This window comes from Onychostoma macrolepis, chromosome 22 (genome assembly GCF_012432095.1).
Source record: "Onychostoma macrolepis isolate SWU-2019 chromosome 22, ASM1243209v1, whole genome shotgun sequence".
NCBI classification, from domain to species: Eukaryota; Metazoa; Chordata; class Actinopteri; order Cypriniformes; family Cyprinidae; genus Onychostoma; species Onychostoma macrolepis.
The window spans coordinates 5,784,093-5,802,484 of record NC_081176.1 but is presented as its reverse complement, the minus strand read 5'-3'; the positions used below and the strand labels follow the sequence as shown (position 1 = coordinate 5,802,484).

General features: G+C 36.1%; 1 protein-coding gene across 10 annotated transcripts in view; it reads right to left on the bottom strand.

The window, feature by feature from the left end:
- The window catches only part of LOC131529825 (uncharacterized), a 113,920-nt gene extending 100,055 nt beyond the window's left edge, over window positions 1–13,865 (bottom strand). For 9 of the 10 annotated variants that reach the window (XM_058759749.1, XM_058759752.1, XM_058759744.1 and 6 more), the window contains exons 1-2: window positions 13,513–13,865; window positions 3,280–3,606 (exon numbers count right to left, since the gene is read on the bottom strand). In XM_058759749.1, coding sequence (XP_058615732.1) covers window positions 3,280–3,606; window positions 13,513–13,558 — 373 coding nt within the window. In that variant the 5' untranslated portion in view covers window positions 13,559–13,865. The remainder of the gene's footprint in view (window positions 1–3,279; window positions 3,607–13,512) is intronic. The other variant, XM_058759745.1, reaches the window with a different exon arrangement.
- Window positions 13,866–18,392: the final 4,527 nt, after the last annotated feature.

The window sequence follows — 18,392 nt, the reverse complement described above, 5'->3', positions numbered from 1 at the left end:
CATACTAAATGTGCAGAGCGATGGGTTCTCAGGACCAGGATTGAAAACCACTGTTTTAAAAACATTAGAAATCTTACTGTCCTCAAACATTAAAACAGTACTGTAGATATAGTAAATTCACCATCTAAATGCAAGATTATAAAACAAAGCTCTTAGACTTTGTTTGTAGATTTTTTGTGTACATTAGTTTATGAATGCGACCGTCTAGTGGGGTTGTTGACTAAACTAACTGCACATTTAGATGAATAACGGGGCCATGTTTTGTTAATCTGTTTGTGAGTCCCTTTAGTATTTTTGTCTTATTTATAGTTGAACAGATTATGCACTTAATGCCAGACTTTCATTGTGTTTGTTTGCACCTGGGATGTCACACAATTTGCATTCCTAGCCTCTTTGTCTGTGCTGCTGTGTCTAATTAAGTAACTTTAACTTGTATTATGTCCAAATTCTGGATATGATTTTTCTGTTAAGAGTCAAACTGACCCTAATTGTATTTAATAAAATACAGCAGAAGTCCCACTATGAAAACAAAATCAGGTAAAAACAGTAAACCTTCTCACACATTGCAACAAAAATAAAAATGAGAACATGATTTTTAAAACTGTATTTTTAAATGTTTATTTAAAACAATTATGAATATTATAAAAATAATATTATTATATATATATATATTTATTATTATTATTATTATTATTTATTTTATTTAGATCTTTTATTATTATTATTATTTTTATTTTATTTTATTTTTTGTGTGTGCTTTCGTGAAGCTCAAGTAGTAGAAAATAGCTAACAACTCCAAGACCGGGTTTGATGCCCGGTGAAATTCCATCTTAGAACTCTTAGATCTTAGTGCAGAGCCAATGTTTTCTGAGTGTTTAATGATTGATAAATCATTTACCAACAACAACAACAAAAACAAAATCATTTAACTTTCATTTTACCACAGAATTTAAATAAATCTGAATTCTTTTGTTTTTTACAATAATAATGAAGCACTTGTATTAAATATTAAATGATTGGTTTGTCAATTTTCTTGACAAACACATATAATTAGATAATAACAAATATTTTATTTAAATGTCTCATTTTAAACTGAAATATTTTGTAAATATTTGCTGACAAACTGTAAATGAGAATTTGGCAGTACAGTTTTTGCATCTAACAATATAAATTTCAGAGAATTTAAATTGTTCATTTCAGAAAAAAGGCACAAAAGCTGGAGCAGTGCCTTTTTGAAAGGTATGAATATGTACCATGAAGGTACTAATATATACACTTCAGGTACTTACATGCATCTTTTAGGGGTAAATAAGGGATGCAAACAGGTAAGGGGTAAAAAGGAGAGAACATTGTGTGGATAGAGAAAACCTGACACAACTAGGGGGTCAGGGGCATGCTCAACACAGAATTTAAAATTTAACAAAAAAAATACAAATAAAATCAACCCTGGCATTTTTGGTCCAAGCGGCCCACCACTACAATCAGAATCAGTCCAGTTGGACACCACCCGTACAACCCATTCTCACACCCAACTCGTCACATATTGAAGCTTGGTCAGGACCACTTGGCGTCGCTTTTTGACGCTCAAGGTACCCCTTAGCGTCATTTTTCGACTTGCAGGGTCCTCCGTTGCTTTAAATAGGAAACCCTTAGCGTCAATATGCCGACGCCAAAATGGGAATTTTATCGTCATAATTAAATTATATATTGGGTAATAACATTGCCATTATTGCATATATGTTGGGGTGTGATTTTTCAATGTAAACAGCCACAACAGTTTTATTTATATTACAATATTTACACATTTGTGAGCACATAACCCAACCCCTGCCCCTAAACCTACCATTTGTCAATAAAACACAAGATATAACAGGCAGATACAACTACCGTCATAATTTATTTAAAAAATATGAATATTCCAAGTCTTCCGAGGCAAAACATTTGATTTGTGAGAGGAATAAACGCGATTGCCGTCTCCGTCCGCCGTTAAGCTCAGCCTGTGTGCTGCAGTCTGTGAGCGAATTCAAAAAATGCCGCCAGAAGAAGCCTTACGTCAGCCTTGGTTGTGAAATACTATTGGTTCTTGTGTGTCTCGTGACCGATTGCGTCATGCTATTCTGACAGGCTATTGGCTCTTCTGTGTCTCGTGACCAATTGCGTCATGCGACGGGACTGGAGTATCTTTTGAATGAGATGCGAGCGCGTTAACAAGAGCGGGATCATTTTCAGCGTTTGCTCTCTTCTTCTCACAAAGACTTCGTATGGCTTCAGAAGACTTGGAATGCAACATGACTTGTTTGTAATGCTTTTATACTGCTTGTTTATGGTCATTTTTTGCAATAAATACCTGTGACTGCACTTATATTTGCCTGTTACGTGTTTTATGTTGTTCAGAAGTGGGTAGGTTTAGGGTAGGGGTGGGTAAGGTGCTCCAATAAAAGTATAAATGTATATAAAATGATTTATAAATTTTTTACAAATGCATGCAAACCATTAAACTAAGACAAACAACTGAAAACAACGGAGGATAACGTGTTGTCATTTTCCATAAGCGTCTTGACCTGACGCATAAAGCAAGTAACTGAAAGCAATGGAGATCCTATTTTGTCATATACTGACGTCTGGGGGCACCTTTGGCGTCTTCATAGTGACGCGAAAGGAGTTTGACCATGCTTCAGTTTTTGACGCCTTGGGAGTGAGAATGGGTTGACCCGTGTGTATTTATGAGTGTGTATACCTACTGTGTACACCTGTTTAATTAGACCAGTGTACTCATTAATTCTTGACTTGATGTTAATAGTCAGTCAAAGCTGACTGTTTGAGGAGACCAGTATAGGCATGCACCGATCATTATTTTTATAGCAAATTCCGATTGCCAATTTTTTACAAGCAAATGGACTGATAAAAAAGCTGAAAGACTACAAGATGTTTATTTGCTCTATTACAGGCCTTAAAAAATATCTGCAGCTATTTGAAATTAGAGGCAACCACTGCTTTTAAATCACATTTTAAAAGAGACACTATACATACATGGTGCATGTTTTTTTTTATTATTTTTATTTTTTTATTAAATTGCATAAGTTCAACAATTCAACAACAGAATGGTTTGACTTTAGCTTTGTGAAACTGTGGTAAAACACAGAGGTAAAATGAAAAGAAAATGCCATCTAAAATTTTCTTAAAACTAAACAGTCTAAAAACTGTTGATGGTACAAATGTGTTCTGAGGGTGTAGGGTGATAAATAACGATTTAAAGAACGCTGTATTAACATTACATACCTTTGACAGTGAATTCCGTCTCTGGGGACCCTCTGGTGCTGCTGATCTTTAGTTTATATTGTCCAGAGTCTGTGGTTCTGATGTTGCTGATCTTGAGGTCTCCAGTCTGTTTGTCCAGCTGCAGTCTGTCTTTGAATGGCCCATCAGGTTTAACCCATATCTCACTGGAGCCACTGCTGATTTTAGCTATACGACTTCCACTGAACCTCCACTCAATCCCATCATCTGTCTGTATTTTAGTAACACCAGACTTTAGAGTGACTGAATCTCCCTCCATAACTGACTCTAACTCCACATCACTTGTTTCTTTTCCATCAGCAAACACACCTGCAGAACAAACAGAAACATTAAGTCAAAAATGAAACTTATTAAACACTCAGAAATCATAATCAGTGGAAATCTCTTGTGGCCTTCAGCAGACTACAGGGGGAGAAAGGTGGTGATGATTCTTGGGGGGCAGATTTCAACCGGGGGAAGGCCAACGGCAACTACCTGCACCAGGGCCCTGGATACCTAGCTATATGGCCCTGGGCAGACTATATTAAAATTAATGAATATTATTACATACAAAAATAAATAAATAAAAATGACAAAATAGCCTAAAGCAAACAAAAAAGGGTCAAAATAAATAAGGGTAATATATCAAATATGTGGTTGCAAAAACTGTGACCTATGAAACAGTGTTGAAAATACCAACTGTTTGGACACTGCCTGAGTCTGCATTAACTAGAAGGGGTAGACCGCGATTTCAACTGGAGGGCCTTTAAACAGGTCACCTCCGCATCATAATCCGTGTTCTGAGATATTTGGTGTCACTGGGCGGAGCATGCATGAATATTCATGAGTTTCCTGATTTGTGTTAAAGCGACTCTGAAAATATTAATGTTTTTTTACTGGATCACAAAAGCTTTTCAAAAAGGTAATTATCTTTCAGTGTAGAATTAAATTATGGTTAGAGTATAATTGTTAATATGCAAAAGAATTAATAGATTGCGTCGTGGTTTATGATTGGCGTAATGATTTACCGGAGGTACAGCTGATAGGCTACACTCCAAGTAAATGAGACTACAGCTGTTAAGCATATTTATAATATTCTTATTTTACCTTGAGAGTCCTTAAAATGTGTTGTTTAATAACTTTATCAAAATGTATCTGTTGTGCCATAATAAAGTTTTGATGATTATTCTGTGCCATTCCTAATCATTTGCTCAGTCATTCAAAAATGTTTTTAATCACAAAGCGAAAACTGATTTTTTTTTTACACAGAAGAATTAGAATATAAATATTCTCAATCTTTTTTTGCCCAAAACGATACATCTAGTTGACAAAATGCACCATATGCTTAAAGACCAAATTAAAATTTGTGCAAAAATGTGAAAACAAATCTTTAACCACGTAATTTTTGTCTTTAATCATATAGTGCATTGTGATTCACTGTGATTCAGATGAAAATAATTTAGACTCAAATTAATGTTGGTCAAGTTGTGAAATTAGCAACTGTCACCCACAGTTTTGAACAGAAACATTATAGTGCACTATCCAAACTTAATTTTTTATAATTCATGAATGAAAATATTTTGTAACATGATTTTAATGTACCATTTACATGGTAATGCAATGTCTGATTTTAAAATGGGTTTCAAAGGATGAATTTTGAAATTTTAAGTTTTCTACTGATAAATAATTTCTTATGATTTCTAATTCGTGATAGAGAAAAAGGCAACTAAGAAGACTTTCTGTGACAAAGGTCAGAATTCATGTCATGATGTAGATTTTTTTCAGGTGCACTCTTGTCATAAACAGAGGTGTCAAATCCAGGGTCAGAAAGTAAAAGTCCTGCCATGTGTTTATTCCACCCATGAACTCAGCAGCTGATTTCACCAGAGGAGGAACCAACTCATTCCTTTCAAGTCACAAGCAAGTTTCGAGTCAAATCCCAAGACCTCAACGAGTTGAGGTAATTAAGAGATAATTGAGAGACTAATTAAATGATGATTGTGCATTAGTGATGAACACCTGCTGTTACTGTGAATCACAGAGGATCAGATGTTGATGTTTTATTGGTTAAAATGATACCACCATCATGTAGATCAGTGTTTGCTTTAGTTGGGCTCTTGACCCTTGACTCCTGTGTTAGATCTTTCTGTAGCAATGCATGTGCTGTTGTAAAGCGGAGAGATCAGTGCTGTGCAGTGAGCAACTGTTAGTTGTTTTCATATGATGAGGTAATCATCAGGTGCTTACCTGTTTGCATCCAATATACTGTGTGTGTATATATACACATACAACATTTTCGTTTTTAATTTATGTTCTGCTTTTGAATAAACAACTCTGTGAAACCACAGTACGCAATGAATTTACTGCTGTAGTAGTTATAGAGAAATAATTTTAAATCTAATGCATTTAAATATTTAAACTCCAGTCCTACTCAGACACACACAGACATCAAGAACCAGCGTATGAATCTCAACAATGGTGACAATCAACAAAATGCTTCATGCTGCAATGCATGCTGGGTAACACCACAGTATGAATAATTATTGTCACCACTGTTGAGGATCGTATGATAAGTGTTCATGTCTAAAAGCCTGAGCAACATAATTCTTAATTTTTCCAATATTTAATATTACGATGGCATTTGTTTAATAGTAAATTCCTGCAGTTCTGTAACAGCTGAACGTCACTAAATAAACCAAAGAGACACCTTCATGATGTTCATTCAAGTGACATAAAAGCCAAAAGTGTAAGCTCATCTGCTTCCTCAAGCTTTTAATTCAGCAATGTGCAAATGTTTGTTGTGAAGCAATATTGCAATTGCTTAAAAGCAATCCATTCTCAGTTACTAAAAGGGTCAAGAGCCCAACTAAAGCAAACACTGATCTCCATGATGGTGGCATCATTTTAACCAATAAAACATCAACATCTGATCCTCTGTAATTCTCAATAACAGCAGGTGTTCATCACTAATGCACAATCAACATTTATTTAGTCTCTCAATTATCTCTTAATTACCTCAACTCGTTGAGGTCTTGGGATTTGAGATGCGCCGGCTGAAATGTAGGCTAGAGTAGGCGGCTGCAGTGAGGGAGGAGTGAAATAAGCGCCGTCAAAGTGGAACAGATAGCAACGAGATCAAAGGTGGATATCGCATTATTCTCACTCATATGCTGTGCTGCTGATAAACATGATATAATTTCAGTTCTGTTGCTTTTATATGAATATAAATATGATGAACAAGACACTCAAAGTGATTGCTATTTAATTCCATACGAAAGGCGTATTTATCATCCGTTTTTATTTTAATTCAAATATGTAACAATCACATATCTCACACAGAGATCGCACTATAGTGTTTGGGAATATCCATGCACAATTTAAATACATAATAGCATGAAATCAGATTGAAAAAATAAAACATTTTAGAAGAGAACGCAGCATCACAGTTGTCTTAATGAGCATTAAGCTGTGTCGTCAGTCAGTCCTTTCCCATCATGCTTTTGATCAGCGCAGTCGGTGGAGAGCAACTGCTCAATCCGACACAGCCGCCTCGCCGTCGCGAGAGTTTTTTGGCACACGTCAGCATGACATCAGAGCAAGGCGGACGTAACTCGGACACTTTTCTAACCGGCATGCATCTCGCGATGATCACCGGTGATCGGTTCTGCGCAGATTTTGCTCATCTCAAACAAGTCTAGTAACAGAGTGTGAAACTCTCGGACGAATTTGAAAGATTCTATGCCGCAAACTTGAAATATTTCACATACTTTTGAAAATCCAGCGTTTAGTTGATCCTGATAAGTGCTCGTCGTCACAGTTGTAAACATGCCGGCTTTCTTCTTTCGTGAGGGGGTTTGGCGCCAGGTTTTCAACAGGTATCAATAGGTGTGCTTGACTTGAAGCGGCGCTGCGCAGAATAGGCTTGTTTGAGATTAGGCATGGGCCGGTATGAGATTCTGACGGTATGATAACCTTAGATTAAAAAAAATATCACGGTTTCACGGTATTGCGATTACAGCTCTAAAATATGTTATTTTTAAATGTCTGGGTAAAAAACAATGTTTTTTTCCACTGAACACAATATATTTTATTTTTAAGAAACATATAGAACATTTTGGAACAGTAAACATGTCAGGCTAAATAATTAAAATAAATAATTGAATTCTTGTTAATTAAATTACGTGCAGTCACTTAAGTGAGCCTAAACCTGCAGCTCAACAATAATCAGAACATAAATAATTTTCTGTAAAAAAAAAAAAAAAATCCTTCTAAATGGAAAAAATTTTTATAAAATGCAGTCACTTAACCTAAACCTGCAGCTCAATAATTAAAAACATAAATCAAAACATAATTTCTGTAAAAAAAAAAAAAAAAAATGCAGTCATTAAAACTGCAGCTCAACAAGGTTTTTACACATTCATCTTTCAGTCCAAGTTATGAGCGGTGAGGTACAAAGATGTGTGCACATACACATAAGGAGAGCGCGATTGTGTCTCACACACACACACACACACACACGGTCTCTCTCCAAACAGTGGCAAAGACACCTGAGAGCCAGCAGTTTGTTTGTTTTTTAAATGACGTGATTTTGAACAGATGTAAACAATGGCAGGAGGCTTAAAATTATAGACGTGATACCAGCTAAATTTAATTAGTGTACTAAATCGCAGAAACGTAGTACTTTAGTCTGCTATTCCCAGCTCTGTGAAGTAACGTGAGGGAGGAAACTAGTTGACGTTAGCTAGTTAATTAGGTATGTTATCTGCCTCGGTAGCAAGCCAAATAGTATTTATTTCAACACTGAAACAACCGGCGAATGGGTCTCTGTCTTGATCGAGGGTGAAAGAGGGAGAAATGAAGACGACACAAATATATCCTTTGTGTACTGACCGCTGTCCGGAGGGGGAGGGGTCATGTGTTACGCTCTTCACTGCTCACAACTGAGGGTGTCCTGCACTTTCCGTCTTTGACGACACGTAAAAAACTGTGCATACCACAGGAACGGGAAACAAAAAATTTTAGTGGTTTTGAAACGGTATACCTTGAAACGGGTTATCATCCCATGCCTATTTGAGATGACCAAAATCTGTGCAGAACTGATCACCGGTGATCACCGCAAGGTTTTTTTATCAGCAGCACAGCATATGAGTGAGAATAACGTGATATCCGCCTTTGATCTCGTAGGTATCTGTTCCACTTCGAGAGGGCAGAACTGTCTGTCTTGACTGCGCTTATTTCACTCCTCCCCTCACTGCAGCCGCCTACTCTTGCCTACATTTCAGGCGAGGCGATGCGCATCTCAAACAAGCCTAATGATTAGTGTATGACATCAAAGTGCCGCGAGAGTGATTCAAAAGCATAGGATCCATCTGCTCTCTTATCGCTTTCGTGGTACTGTGATGTCATACACTGATCACTCTGCACAGCGCCGCTTCAAGTCGAACACACTGGAGAATCAGAACGAATCAGACAAATGTAAGATTCGATCAGAACATCGAAACACCAGGACCCGAAATTCCAGAGAGGCCCCAAAGCAACAGGATGTCGTAAATTAGATCCCTAGCTCTAACCCGTCTGAAGAAAGCCTAACCAACAAGCCTCTTTCACAGGACAGCTTGCAACATTAAGAAAAAAAGAACACTTATTGATAATTCCAACGCAGGAAGGAGATCGTCAAATTTGGGGCAAATAATCAAGACTGTATGAGTTTGACAATTCTAGCTTGAAACGTTTCTTCCAATTGATTCTTTGTCATATTATATGACAAAATAATATATAAAATAATATATCATAATATATATGATATATATATATATATTTATTTTACTATATATTATATATATATACTTTGTCATAATATATCATATTCTGGTTATAGAAATCACATCCAAAAGTATACTTTGCAAGAGTGTGTAAAATTCGGACCATGTAACTGATAACATGCTGATTTATGATGGAAGGAACAACCCTAGCTAAGATAATAGCCTATCTAATTGGTCAAGACACCAGATGGGATGTGTCCTGAAGCCGAGTTTAAAAACTCAGGACACCATCGAACTCTTTTCTTCTTCTTTTGCTTTTGCCTTTTGCCACTGCGTTTTGATGCTGCTTTTTAGCGTGCTCTGGCCTACAGGCCAGTTGCTACTTAATACCACGATGAAAAGAAAAACCACCTAGTGTCATGTTCCATAGGAGCCAGGGAACGAGAAGACAAGGAACTTTTCCAAAACATAGACTTTTATTCATCCAAACGCTAGAACACAGGAGTCACAGGAGACACGGAACACAGGAATGACAAATAACAGCTGACACCAGACACAGGGAACACAGGACTTATAAACAGAGGAGTAAACTAGATAATGAATGACACACACCTGGAACAAATGAACTAATAAACCCAAACAAGGACAGAAACAAATCAAATATGGGCATGAGAGGAGGGGAAACACAGGACTGACATCTACACTGTTAGACATTTCTGTAATTTCCACAGTTATTTACTGTATATCACCCAGTGAAATACTGCAAATTCCCTTTACAGTAAATAACTGTAATACCCTTTGCATCATGGGGATTTTCTGCGATGTCAGACCCCACATACAGAGACTTACTGTATTTTTTTAAATTGCTGTATACTACTGTAATGGTCTCTTTGGCGCCATTATACTGAGGTCCTTTTATTTTCCTCATTTCTTACATTTGGATTGACACGATTTGCCCTGCACCATGTCTACAACGCCGCAACAGCTTGACACTGACTACACTGGACGTGTTACATCACTTCTAATGATTGGAAAATCTGTTTGTACTTCCTGTCAGAAACAGCACCAACGCGTGGAGTACATCTGTACATCAGAAATATACCGGGGCATCACTTTACTGTCCGCATTCACTGTAGATAGTATATATAATGGGTTCTATATTGCTTTTTTATCAAGTTGCGCCTCACCGCGCCGCGCCACTCGCGTCCGAGGAAGACATGGATCCAGCGGGGCAGCGCTGCGGGCTTTTCCCGGGGATGAACCCGCGAGAGTGGAAGAGCTCCGGAGAACATCTATGCTGTGTGTCGATGCACCTTCCGAGGGAATAAGACCAGCAAGCAAGGTAAAAATATATGTATGTTTGTGTCAGCTTTTTGCACACCAGTTTAACCCATAGTAACATTTACTGGTCAACATGGCGGTAACAAACTTTACTATGGTAAACTGTGCTGTCGTTTCAAACGACTTTTGTCAGCTTATTGAATTAAGTTACCGAATTAAAATAGTTTTTAACGAGCAACGCTTATCAGGTGTTAGTAGTTAATGTTGGCCAGTAGCCTGAGAAAATAAAATCGTATGTTAGCTAACGTAGGTTAAACTAGTTTTATGGCTAGCTGCCTTTCTAGTTTTAGGATTAGTTTGTTATAGTTTTTAATGGAATTTAAGATTTACTGCATTTTTTTGTATTTGTGTTTTAAAGGCAACTGCAATGAAGCATCAAGAAAGACATGAGCAGGCCAGCCACCCTGAGACTGATAATTCATGGTAAGAGAACAGCTATGGTTTTGAGAGATTTGTGTACTCTATATGAGGTTTGCCTTTTAAAAGTGTGCTATTTCTACTTGGTTTTCAGAGAAGACATTTCTGTCAAAGTGGATGGTGAGCAAAGATGGTGGCCACGTTTTGGAGCAGCACCTGGGTTTTGCAGGCCGCTATGTATTCTTTGGCTGTTTGTCTTTTTTCCCCATTATGTTTCTGTTGCCTAAAGATTCTTTGTGAGGATGAATCCAGAGGACATGACATAACTCACTGCAAAACGTCCTAAGACAGGAGAAATGGTGAAGATGCGCTGTTCCAGCATTGGAAGACTGTATTTTTAAGTGTTATACATGCAATGTTTTAAATAAAGAATTTGATATTTTATAATTATTTTAATTGAATGCCAGTAGTACCTATGTAGAGTAAAAATAAAATGAATTCTATATAAAAATTATAAAATCTAATTAAATCTATATTAAAATGAATGAATTACAGTAGTATACTGATAAATCAAATACAGTTTGTTACTGTAAATCTTAATTACAGTAACTTACTGGCAACAGTGTTGCCAGTAAGTTACTGTAAAAACCCTTTGAAATGTCTAACAGTGTAGTCTTGTTACATCCTTTCTTTCTTTTATTTTTGTTTCTTTTCCATTGCGAGTTTCGTGTTCTCAGTTTAAGTTTTGCCGCCACGCCTTGTGTCCGAGTTCAACTCGAGCCTGTGACCGCCTCAAAACTTCAACCAGACCAACTCCGCATCTCCAGCCAACGCCCAAGACATCACTTCAACGACTACTGAACTTCCAGCCAACTGGCAACTTGGGAAACCCCCTTTTTGCAAAGACGACGACAGAAGGGAAGCCTAACACAAAGGCAACGCAAGTACAAACTTCCAGGCTGAACTGGTGCATTTAATATAAACTTTAGCCTCATTGAGAAACTCAATGCGAGGGTTAATTAAGTGATTGATTGGTTGTTCAGGTCTATGCAATAGCACATATTGCTGTAAACTTGGGATATCACATTTTCATTCTCTTAAACTCATCCTGTCCTCACTTTCTCTCTTTCTGCAATGTGTGAATGCGTGTGTTCATGTGTTAGATTAGTTTGTCTTAGGTTTATATAAATAAAGTCTTATTTATATTGAAAAGAGAAGTATCTTGTGTTTTGTGCTTACAAGTTACAAGCTTACATATTACCCTTACAACACCTATTGTTTCTAGGCGGAACATTAAAGAACACACGTCTCCCGGAAATCCTGTATAATTCAACCAATCCGACGACAATTTCGACACTCCTGAAGTGTTTCCACTTTTGTGTGCCATATGCATCAGACGTTTAGCCAATGTTCCATGATGTCTGAGGCTGAGACTAATCAACACAAGCCAAGCACACATCATAGGATTTCTGTGGTATAATATCTCTTATGGATCTAATAAATTCCTATATGAACAACAAATGGCAAACAGGGATGTATATTCCATGAACAAACAAATGAAATCAGTAAATGTTGGGAAAAAAACAAAACATATTTCAAATTTAATGGATTGTCAATGGAGTCAGATTGTTATACTCATTGAAGAATAGGCCATTCTAGGATGACCCACATGATTTTAATATTAGGCGTTCTTTTTTTCAAAGCTATTTATCACTGAAACATGTTTTATAAGGGTGTGCTTGGTTTAACCCAGTGGAAAAAAAACATTTTAATTCACTTTGCAATACATTTTTAACAGTTAGTAAACCAAATATAATTATGGGACAATTTATTTATTTATTTTTATTAAGAAATCAGATCTTCAGCATGTGTTATTTAAACCTTTTTAGTTAGATTGGGATACCTTTGATTATCTTGATTCCAAAGTGTGGATTTCAGGAACAAAATGTAAAACATTAAAACTGGTCAAATAATTAAACATGTTTTATAAGGTTGTGCTTGGTCTAACCCAGTGAAAAAACATTTTAATTCACTTTGCAAGAAATATTTTCTAAATAGGCTTACAGTGAGCAAGTTTTATTATGTCACCATAATATATAGCCTACACACTTAAGGACGGGACACACCAAGTAGACGGTCGGCAGCTTTTTGGTCCGACGCTGCCGACGCGAGGCTTCCGTCGCCGCTATTATTTGAAGTCGGCTTGGTGTGTCCCGGCCTGTTAGAAAACGTTATCAATCGACATACTTCTAATAGCAAAACAGAGCAATTTAAGAAAATATTTAACATCTGTTAGCTCATTTAGACTAACTGTAGCATATGCTAAAGATACATCTGGCAAAACATTTTGTGCATAAACGAACAATTATAGACTATTATAAACTTAGTTTAGTTCGAAGCTGAAATATAATTATCTTATTGAAAAGTTTTTGTGATCCGGTGAAAATGCATATTTTATTTTCAGAGTCGCTTTGAAAGAATCTTTTAGGAAATTCATGAATATTCATGCGTGCTCTGCCAAGTGACACCAAATAGTATCTCAAGATGTAGAATATTTTAGAACACCGGCCCAGGACTATTAGGCCATGTAGTCATTTGTTGTTGAACAATATAGGCCTACAAGAAGGTGCGCTACACCTTGATAAATGTGCTCACGTTTATTATATTTATAAACTCAGCAGGGAATAAGAAAATGAGGGAATAAAAAATGCGCATTTCCAGCGTGTAGAAAAACGAAACCGAAAGTGTTGCAGCTATGCTCAAAAACCAAACTTACCGATTGCGAATAATGGAAAAAGAGCAATTGTAAGTGCGCTTTTCATCTTGATGTAGAGTTGCGTGGTTATATATGATCCGTAGAGTTACTGAAATCCTGAGTGTTTGTCAGAGATCCGTTTCTGAGCCGCGCCCTGAACCGGAGATCTGCAGCATGAGCCGACTAACAGAAAAAAACAAAAAATGTAAAAAACATTTTTTTTTTTTTCAAAAACTTCTTACATAAAGAGTTTTACACCGATTAGCATTCATTAGTGAATTACATCAGTTGTTTACATTACTCTGATACAGTCAGGTCTATATTGCTTATTTTCGAGAACAGTAAAAAGCGCAGTTTAGTATGCTATATACCAGTGGTTCCCAACCTTTTTCATGGGCCCCCCCTACGTACACATATGATAATCTGAGCCCCCCCCCCCCATATTATATTTATACACGCCTATATATATATATATATGCAATAATAATAATCTAAATTTTTAATATTTGTCTCTTAAAAATGCACATTTGACATTGATTTGACAGTAGTAGTTTGAGTTAGGATGCAGATGTAAATTTATGTTCATTTTCAAAATCAGTAACATCTGTAAAAAAAATTGCAACAACCTCCTTTTTTATATGGTGAAATTTTAATTTTCTGACTGTTTGAGTTAAAATTAACCATTGTTCTTCCATAGTAGCATACATTTACATCATGATAACCAGAGTTAAAACCACACATATAGCACCTCAATGCTGTGGTAAAAATTCAACTATATGTTAATCATATGTAGCCTATTTATATGTAAAACAGTAGTCTACATAAATTTATTATAAATGCACAAACGATAACTTATAGCTTAATCACAAATATAGTGCAATTACATTCCATTACTCCTTTAATACACGTCTACATTAATATAATAAATTTGACATAAATACCACACATTTCTGCCACAATACCATGGTGCAGTTAATGTTACTACAGTAAATCCCTGGTAAATGATGGCGATTTGTAGCTTGAAAAGCCTTCTGACTGTATCGTTGCACAGTTTTTTTTTCTGCTGTTTATCAGCGCTGTTTCATCTGGATTTAAACTAGTTTATATCAGTTGACTGATATCGACTGATACTAGTTTATACCAGTCATTTGTGTTCCTCGCTGAATTCAAGTGCTTCTCACTGGATCTCACAGCGCTGTTTAGTGGTCGCGTGATCGGTGAGTAAACACCTCTGCTTTAGTGAGCTCGCTCTGCGATGTGCCGCTGTTTGAACCGAGAGGATATGGTCCGTGTGGCGCGGTTCAAATGAGTAGCGCTGTTTTGTTCCGCTTTTCCCGCATAACCATTACATTGAATGTTTATCGAACTTGTTTTAATTATAAATTGTATATTGTAAATTATAATCACTATAATTGTAGTTATCGTTTTATCACCCAGCCCTACCTCAAAGTATATCTGCTCCCGCGCCCCCGCTGTGAACTCTGGCGCCGCCCTTAGGGGGGCGCGCCCCCCAGGTTGGGAACCACTGCTATATACAAAGTCTCTATCAGACGAATGCGCATAGCGACACTATAACGAAAGCCACGAACGTCAGGAGGGTAGAAGTAAGATTGTGGTGTCTCTTTTATAGGCTATTGATTTATACTTGGAGCATATACATCTAAGTTAACTATACACTAATTGTAGATACTATGTAGGCCTATATGATGGGGGAAGATCCCCTTAAGAACAATGAATTTACTTTTAAATTGGCAACATTTTAACATGTTTAACATGTTCAGGGTGATGATGCATCAGCCGATGTGTTATTATAGGAATAGAAACATTTGCTACTTTAGTTGTCATAGCACAAAACGTAATAATTATTTAGAGAGACCATCTTAGGACAAGATACCAATGAATCTGTGAATCCATCCATTAACAGGTGCATTTCTTTCTTAAAATGTCCATAAAATTTGATTCTAAAACTGTAACTTGTTTCCTACCAAGCTATTTTCTCTCTTTAGTTTAAACAGGAAATGTAACTGTCAGCTGATGATTCTTCTCTTCTCTTCTCCACTAACAGAGATATTTAATTTACGATCCATATTATCAAATGTATCAATCCATATTGTAACATATTGGGTAACACTTTAGAATACTGTTCCATCATTAATGAATAACTACACAGGAACACATGACTAATTAACATTCTAACTACTATTACTAACAAGAAACTGATTAACAATTTAGTAAGTAATAACACTCAGTTGAAACTGGTAGTTCACTATTAGCTAATCAGTAACTATATATATCCTGGAGAACTACTGTATACAGGTTCATAATTCATGTGAATTATGCATAATGTATCATTAATTCTAAAGTGATGCTCACGGTAACCCACTAACTCAAGTGTTACTACATCATTCTGAAGAAACTACTAATTATTTGGATCAGTATTCTAAAGTGAAGATCACGTTAACCCACTTGTAGGAGCCAATGTGTTAATGTCGATGTATTTTGGGCTGTCACCACTTGGGGGAAGTATGTGCACATAGGGTTTTTAAGTCGGTGTTTCATTCATTCACATAGAGTTAGCAGGCTTGGTGTAGGGAATGTATACAGTTTTTTCAAGTATGTATTTATATTATGTTCAATAAAGTAATCTTAGACTGAAATCTACATGGATGTGTGCGTAAAGCGTGCGTTGCTATTCCAAGCCTTCGGCAGTTAGCTGCTGATACACCACTAGTAATGATTTAAGTGTTCTAGCAAAATTAATTACTAACCAGAACCTTAAAGTTTACAATGACTTAAGTAATTACTAGGGAGTTATCACGATCTTCATTTTATAATAGCCTACTGATCCAAATAATTAGTTATTCCTTTAGTAGAGTGCTTACAATTGTGTTACTCATGTGTTCTTGTGTTCATTAATGATGGATTCTGAAGTGTTACCATGTATTGTTTTAATTGTTACTTGGCTTTATGCATAAGCATGTCTGGTCACAAAATAATATTAAAGCCATCCCATGATTTATATCACTTTTTTTCTTTTAAAATTGTGAGGGGCTCACACTGTCCATTTAGCTACTTTTAGCTTTCATATCAATCATTTTAATTAGTTTTTAAACAACTGGAAGAGGCACACTGTAACTGTAAACTCAGTTGTGTATTTCAGATGCATCACATCCCACAACCATGATCATCTGCAGAGAAACTGCCACTCAATCACACAAGAATACACACATAATGATGGACTTAAAGGCATCACATAATTTCCTCATTACATTTATTTTCTTTTTCTATTTTGTGTTGTACTTCATGTTTTTTTTAAATATTATATATTCATAATAATAATTCATAATAACATTAATTATATAAATATTCTAATATTAATGAAAACAAACTGTTACCAAAAAGGTTCTATATAACCATTAAAGTATAGCACTTTCAAACATGTCTTTTTTTTATATAAATAAAACCTTAAAAGGGGTTCTGCTCTTCTTACAAGCTGAAGGATCCTAATTTGGTGCTATTTAGAACCATTTGTCTTGTAGCAAAACAAACAAAAACACACAAAAACACTGGCACTTGAACACGTATTTCCAAAACTACTTTAAATATCTAAATAATGACAATTTTAACAGCTGTGTTAAAGCTGAATGGGATACACACAAAGAAAAAAACTTGGACAACAATAACTGACTACTGAAAAAAAAAAAGTACATTATTTCAAAAACTATACACCCCACTATAAACAGATTTCAATGCACAGATTAAAGCACACTTTTAACATATATTGAGACTGTTCCAGTAGGTGGCACTAATGAGCTACATAAACTATGTTTATTTATTTATTGTTTTATGCCAGCCATGCATTACATTTTTTCCCCCCCAAAAACAAACAAACAAAAAAATAAACAAAAAAACAGCTAAAACCAGCCTAAGGTATAGTTGAATAATGTCATATTAGTTTAGAAGCTGTATTACTTACTGAATATTAATATTAAAATAATGCTAATATTAACAATTGAGAAGCCCCAGAGAAATCCACAGGTTAATTCAGCCAATGGGCACAGGTTTTTTTTTTTTTTTTTTTTAGCTTAGCATTAGCATCACTTTTCTTTGTGCACTTTAAAGGATTAATTCACTTCCAGAATAAAAATTTCATGTCATCCAAGATGTTCATGTCTTTCCTTCAGTCGAAAAAAAATTAAGGTTTTTGAGGAAAACATTCCAGGATTTTTCTCCATATAGTGGACTTCAGTGTGACCCACCGGGTTGAAGGTCCAAACTGCAGTTTCAACGTAGCTTCAAAGGGCTCTACACGATCCCAGCCAAAGAATAAGGGTCTTATCTACTGAAACGATTTAAAAAAAAATTAAAATGTATATACTTTTTACCCAAAAATGCTCATCTTGCACTAGCTCTGCGATGTGCGACTTCGCACATTACGTAATCACATTGGAAAGGTCTGTGTACTTCAGTTCAAAAGGTTAGGGTAGGGCAAAAAACTCCATCTCATTTTCTCCTCCAACTACAAACTGTCTAACTTTCTTTGCACGTTCGCTTTGTAAACACTGGGTCAGTACTTTTGCATATGTCACACATCACCTATCCATCATGATTACGTAATGCGTGAGGTTGGGTTGGTGCAAGACGAGCATTTGTGGTTAAAATATATATTTAAGTGACCTATTGTTTCACCAAATAAGACCTTTATTCCTCGGCTAGGATCATGTAGAGCCATCTGAAGCTGCATTGAAACTGCAGTTTAGACCTTCAACCCACTGGCCACCATTGAAGTGCACTATATGGAGAAAAATCCTGGAATGTTTCCCTCAAAAACCTTCATTTCTTTTCCACTTAAAGAAAGGCATGAAAATCTTGGATGATATGGGGTGAGTAAATTATCAGTA